At 53.6% G+C, this 6,603-nt stretch overlaps 1 protein-coding gene across 2 annotated transcripts in view; it reads left to right on the forward strand.

Annotated features, from left to right (window-relative positions):
- The first annotated feature begins 908 nt into the window (after window positions 1-908).
- The window catches only part of VAMP7 (vesicle associated membrane protein 7), a 12,657-nt gene continuing 6,962 nt past the window's right edge, over window positions 909-6,603 (forward strand). Inside the window, exons 1-5 of one of the 2 annotated variants that reach the window (XM_015626840.3) lie at window positions 909-1,656; window positions 1,912-2,014; window positions 4,252-4,410; window positions 5,943-6,000; window positions 6,438-6,575. In XM_015626840.3, coding sequence (XP_015482326.1) covers window positions 4,265-4,410; window positions 5,943-6,000; window positions 6,438-6,575 — 342 coding nt within the window. In that variant the 5' untranslated portion in view covers window positions 909-1,656; window positions 1,912-2,014; window positions 4,252-4,264. The remainder of the gene's footprint in view (window positions 1,657-1,911; window positions 2,015-4,251; window positions 4,411-5,942; window positions 6,001-6,437; window positions 6,576-6,603) is intronic. The other variant, XM_015626839.3, reaches the window with a different exon arrangement.

Here is a 6,603-nt window from a genome sequence, read left to right on the forward strand (position 1 = left end):
ATCGTGGTGCTACTGGGGTATTACTGGCCTGTTACTGGGGTGTTACTGGGGTATTATATCATGGTGCTGCTGGGGTATTACTGGCCTGTTACTGGGGGGGTACTGGGGCATTATATCATGGTGTTACTGGGGTATTACTGGCCTGTTACTGGGCTGTTATTTCCGTGTTACTGGGGTGATACTGGGGTGTTACTGCCCTGTTACTGGGGTATTACTGGTGGGTGATACAGGGCTGTTACTGCTGTGTTATTGGGATGTTATTGCCCTGTTACTGGGGTGTTACTGGCCTGTTACTGGTGTGTCATTGTCGTGTTACTGGGGTGTTGTTAGGGTGTTACTGGGGGTGTTACTGGGGGTGTTACTGGGGTGTTACTGGGGTGTTATTAGTGTGTTACTGGGGTGTTACTGGTGTGTCATTGCTGTGTTACTGGGGTGTTACTGGTGTATTACTGGGATGTTGTTTGTGTGTTCCTGGCTTGTTACTGGGGTGTTACCCATGTATTACCAGCATGTTATTGAGGCGTTACTGGTGTGTTACTGGTGTGTTACTGGTGTGTTACTGGTGTGTTACTGGTGTGTTACTGCTGTGTTACTGGTGTGTTACTGCTGTGTTACTGGTGTGTTACTGGTGTGTTACTGCTGTGTCACTGGTGTGTTACTGGGGTGTTACTGGGGTGTTACTGGTGTGTTACTGCTGTGTCTGGGAGGGGACGGTGTCACGGATTTAGCACTGCGTGGCTTAATTAGTTAGTTCATTAATTAGTGAATCACTGGTGGGGTGCGGGGAGGCTGGAGGGGGTCGGGCTCTGCTCCCAGGGAAGAGTGACAGGATGGAGCTGTGCAGGGAGGTTTAGCTGGGATATTGGGAACATTCCCACCTGCAAAGGGCTGCCCAGGGCAGTGGTGGAGTGCCCATCCCTGGAGGGATCTGAAAGCCACATGGATGTGGCACTTGGGGACAGGGGTTAGGGAATGGTTGGCCTCGATGGTCCTGGAGGGCTTTTCCAGCCTAAACAATTCCCTGATCCCTTTGTGCTTTGGGCTGTGTGTGTGTTCCCTTTTTAGAGAGCTGCTTACTCCATCACCGCTGTGCTGTGTGTCCTTACCCCCCTCCAAACCCTGCAGTGCTGCTTCCAGGAGCGGTGGTGGGGCTGGAAGAGCACGTGGAGTCATTTCCTTGGTGATTTGTTTCCGCAGGGATGCAGTGGGGGAACCTGAACTAAACTCTGTGTGCAGAAGGGAAGCCGAACCTGGGATAAGGTGGAGCACAAATGTGGCAATTCCCAGGCTCAAAACGAGCAGGAGAGCACCAGGGCTTCAGGCTGGAATATTCTCTAATGAAATAATGATTTTTCCAGCTGGCCAGCAGAGGTTAAAGGGAAGCTTGGGCTGCTTTCTGCTGAGCTCACCCTGCTCAAACGATCTCTTTATTGCAGCAGTTTGCAACTCTCTGGATTGCAACACCTCCCCTTGTTCCGTCATTAAACAGCAGCGTGGTGCCCTTTGCTTTCTGTAAGAGGATTTCTGGAAGTGCAGGCAGGGACCTTCCATGGCTCACTGGCACTGAGCTGGGAATCTTCTGGGCCAGAAGAGTCGCTGGAAAACAGCAAATCATCCTTACAGGAGTTTGAAACATCGTGCTGGGGACTTGAGCCTGTGTGTCTGGTGTTCCTTAAAAGGCTTTTCTGTCCCTTTTTTCCATGTCCTTGTATTGGGCAGGAATTGTTCCCTGGCAGGGTGGGCAGGCCCTGGCACAGGTGCCCAGAGCAGCTGGGGCTGTCCCTGGATCCCTGGAATGTCCCAGGCCAGGCTGGACAGGGCTTGGAAAACCCTGGGATGGTGGGAGGGTGGCAGGGGTAGCTCTGGGTGGGCTTTGAGGTCCCTCTTACCCAAACCCTTCTGTGTTTCTAGGATCCTTCAGTTAAATCCCAGAGGGGCCTCTGACAGCAGCTCGTGCATCTTGCAGTGTCTTTTTGGAAGGTTTGGTCTTGGCTGCTTCCAGCTGTGTAATATTGTAAGTTCAGATAGAAGAAAGCTCCTCAGAGGGGGTGATTGGAAGGGATTTCGTGGCTGTAACTGCTGAGGAAGGACGTTCTGTAGCAGTTTAACAGATTGGTGTTACTAGCAGGAGTAGCACACGGCTGGTACGGGGCTGCTCGGGGAGAAAAATGCTCCTTGTTAATCTCTTTTACTCCACTGAACCTGTTCTGCCCAGAGCTGGGGCTGCTGTTACTGCAGAGCACGGGGCTCTGTGTCCTCAGTACAGGACCAGGAATTTGGGGAGCTGAGGAGTGATTTGGGGAGCTGAGGAGTGAATTAATTTGGGGAGGTGAGGAGTGAATTAATTTGGGGAGCTGAGGAGTGAATTAATTTGGGGAGCTGAGGAGTGAATTAATTTGGGGAGCTGAGGGCTGTGAATCCAGGGAGGTGAGAGCCGTGGGCTCAGGGAATTGAGGACTGTGGGATCCTGCAGTGCCAGCGAGTGTCACCTCAGGGCTGTGAGTTCCACCAATATCTGGTAATAAAAGAACAGAGATTTGCCTCATCCACTTCCCAATCCTGAGTTTGGGGCTGCATTTGTTCTGCCAGGGGGCTGAGGTGTCAGTGTGGGCTCTGCACCCCGAGTTTCAGCTGGTCCTGGCAGGGTAGGGGATGGGTTTGGGGATGTGTTTTCTGGTACAGCTGCTCCTTTCTGTGGCTCCTGGGTGACTGCAGGGGCAGCCAGTGGTTTCCTGGTGCTGGACACTCAGCTGATTGCTCAAGGGGTGTTTGTGATTCCAGGCTGTGCCCTGGTGTTGCTCCAGGGGCCTGGGGCAGCCCTGGGCTGGCCAAAGTGTCCGGTGGCTCTGGAGGGACAGGAGGGTGCAGTGAATTCCCTGGGCTTAATTAGCTCACAGAATTACTTAAGACAGGAGCATTTTGACCTTAAAATGAGCCAAAGTGGAGCTGAAACATAAAGGAATAAGTAATTCCTTGGAAGCTTCCTGCAGGAGCCAGCACCTCCACCTGACGAGCAGCCAAGGCAGAAACCAGACCCAACAAAGTTATGAGGATGGAAGAAAACTAAACCTTGGATAAGTCCCATTAAATGCTGCTCACAGCAGAGGGAAGGGCAACCCCAACAGCCAGAGGAGCTGGGGCTGCCCCTGGATCCCTGGAAGTGTCCAAGGATGGGGTTTGGAGCAGCCTGGGATGGTGGAAGGTGTCCCTGCCGTGGGGATGGTCCCGAGGTCCCCTTCCAATCCCAGCCATTCCATGGTTCTGTTCCCCCTGGCAGTGCTCCCAGGTGGTTGTGTGGAGTCTGTCCTGTGAACAAATCCCTGGATTTCTCCTTTTCCCCTCCAATGCTGGGCTCAGGCCTGTGGGGGGTTTGGAGATGCCCTGGTTGCTGCTGGCCAAGCCTGGATCTGGGGAGCTCAGCCTGCCCTGGTGAGCCCTGCTGGGGTTGGATCTCCCTGCAGCACCTCCTTAATCCAGAAGAGATCCCTAATTGTCAGCAGGCAGGGGGAGGGAAGGTCTGTGTGCAGGAGCTCACAGCATTCCTGCTCTGGCTGTTCCAGAGAGGTCTCCTGGGGGTTTGAGATAGATCCTGACACATCTCTCGAGGCACAGAACACAGCAGGGAATAAGCAGGGCCTAAGTGCAAAGTGAAAAACGAGATTTTTTTGGGTTTTGCAGCATCCTAAGTCCTTCCTAAGCAGAAAAGAGGCTTATGGATGTGCAGGATGAGCGGGGCAGCTGTGCCAGCTGGGCTCTGCCGTGTGCTCCATGTGCTAGAGCTGGCTCTGGCCCTACATTAATGTGCTGATGCCTGAGCTGATTAAGAGTGTCCCTTTCTGTGGCAGCAGATTTTCCAGCTCTGGAGATTTAGGGAATCCCACAACGGTTTGGGTTGGAAGGGAGCTTAAAGCTCATCCAGTTCCAGCTCCCACCACCTTCTGCTACCCCAGGTGGCTCCCAGCCCCATCCAGGCTGGCCTTGGACACTTCCAGGGATCCAGGGGCAGCCCCAGCTTCCCTGGGCACCTCAGCTCTGCCACCCTCACAGGGCAGAGGTGAAAAAACCCCTTTTTCTGGAGGGTTTTGTGTCGTTGTGAGCAGAACCTAAAAGGGGAAGTGAGAGAACTTTGTGGTGTCCTGGCTGAGTGCTGGCCACGTCCTGCTCCCTGTGCCAGGGGACACTCTGCAGGCACCTCTGCCACCCTGCAGGTGCCTGTGGCCAGCTCCTGATGTCACCTGCTTTGTCCCCAAGCAGGAGAGCAGCCATGGCCATCCTGTTTGCTGTCGTGGCGAGGGGCACCACCATCCTGGCCAAACATGCCTGGTGTGGGGGGAACTTCCTGGAGGTGACCGAGCAGATCCTGGCCAAAATCCCATCTGAGAACAACAAACTGACCTATTCCCATGGCAGGTGAGTAACCCCTCTCCTTGGCTTGGGGGGACCTGTGGGGCTGCATGAGGGCTGGGACAAACTGGGTGTTTTGAGGGGTTTTTCTGTGATTCTGCAGTTTTTTTTCCATCCAAATTCCCGTTTGGTGGAATGTGCCATCAGCTCAGTGGCTGCTTCTGTCCCCCACAACTCTGCAGCATAACCAGGATTTGAGTTCAGCTCCAGCAGCAGCACAAGGCAGTCGGTGCAGAATCAAGGTTTTCATTTTTATACAATTCCAAAGTCAGCTGGAGGGTGCCCAGCTATGGAATCTTTGGAGTTTGGCTTCTGGAAGCTTCCCCTGGATTTTCTGAGCCTGGAAGGTGGCTTTAGGTAGAACTGTCACCCTTCTTGGGCTGCCTGTGGCTCCTGGGGGCTCAGAGACAAGCTGTGCTCACAGATGATGTGAGCAGAGCTGCCCCAGATGCAGCCTGCAGGACACAGGGGCTTTCCCAGGATTTTTCCAGCTCTCTGAACCCTTGGTCAGTGTTGGTAGGACAGGGAGGAGATTCTCCATCACCCTGCCCGTGGGAAGTGGGTGAGTCAATGGGAACAAACTAAAATAACCGTGGAAATCCCAAATTTAGAGGTGCTGGGGCCCATTCCAGCTCTTTTTTTTTGGAATTGGCAGCGTGGCTGGATCCTCTGTGGTGCCCAAGCTGTTGTGTCAGAGCTGTTCTGAGGATGCAGGAGATGAGAGCTGGGCTGGGCTCAGGAGCACAGCCTGTCCCTGTGGGAGCTGCTGGGGAGGCACTGCCTGCTCTGGAGCCTGGCACACCTTGGATGCTGCAGCTCCTGCTGGAATTCCAAGGATAAATTTCAATATTTTAAATTACTCCTTTAAGTGAAAGGAAATAACTTTGCCTTGAGTGCTGTTCAGCCCAAGGTTGAGTTTGAGGAGTGCTGCAGTGCATTTTTAGAGGTAGCTGGGCAGAGTGTGGGAGCTCTGAATCTCGATGAGCACTTGGAGTTCCTCTGGCTGGAACCTCCCAGGGATCCTCTGCCTTGCCAGGGCCCCAGCCTATGGGCTAAAAAACTCCCTGGATTCTGTCCAAGGTAGTTTCTCCTCTTCTGAAACAGGAAAAACTTGAGTTTCTTTGAACTTCTTAAATTCATTTAATGAGTTCTTCTTGTTTTTAAGAAGATCTACTGTGTCTTTTGTGTAAATCCCCAAGGAAAAGCATCAGGAATTCTTGGGTTACTCTCTCTCTGCTGTTGGGATCCTTCTTGGACTCTCTGAGGAGTCTGCAGGGTGGAACCAGACGAGTTTCACCTCACTCCTTCCAGGGGAGTTGTGGATGCAGAAGGATTTTTGAACTCTACTGTGGGAGCAGACCCTCATGGCAGAGACCTGTGCCCCAGCCTCACTTCCCTGGACGTGTTTATCTGTGCTGGGATTTCCTCTTGCCAGCCCCCAAAGGCCCCACAGGCAGCAGTGGCTTGTGGAAAATGGAAATTCTGGAAATGTGGCAGCTTCCAATGAGGTTTTGTTTCTTGCTTTCAATTCCCTGCAGTTACCTGTTCCATTACATCTGCCAGGACAGGATCATTTACCTGTGCATCACTGATGATGTGAGTACTGGGGACACAGCAGCAGCCCAGGCAGGCCCTGGGGGTTTGGGAATTTTGGTTTCCATGTTTCCATGATTATTATTCAGGGCTGCTCTGAGGTGCCTTTCCTCCCACTGGAGCTACTGCAGCCTCAGATACAGCTCTGAACTCAGCCTGCAGCTCAGAGCTGTGGGGTGGTTTGGGTTGGGAGCCACCTTCAAAATCACCCCATTCCCACCCCTGCCATGGGAGGCACCCTCCAGTGCTGTGCATTGTCACTTTGGGGGTGCAGGTGTTGGCTTTGTCCCGTTTCTGGCTCGGTGCAGGGGCTGGTGCTGCTCCAGTTTCTGGTGCTCCTGAAGGAGCTCCTGGAGCTGGCCCAGCCCCGGTGTCACACCCAGCCAGGCCCTTCCAGCCCTGCCAGCTTGTTCCTGACCTTCTCTTCCCTCTGCTCACAGGACTTTGAGCGCTCCAGAGCCTTCACGTTCCTGAACGAGATCAAGAAACGCTTCCAGACCACGTACGGCTCCCGGGCACAGACTGCCCTGCCCTATGCCATGAACAGCGAGTTCTCCTCTGTGCTGGCTGCACAGCTGGTGAGACCCCCAGCCCTTCCCTGCCCTT

This window comes from Parus major, chromosome 4A (genome assembly GCF_001522545.3).
Source record: "Parus major isolate Abel chromosome 4A, Parus_major1.1, whole genome shotgun sequence".
Taxonomy (NCBI): domain Eukaryota; kingdom Metazoa; phylum Chordata; class Aves; order Passeriformes; family Paridae; genus Parus; species Parus major.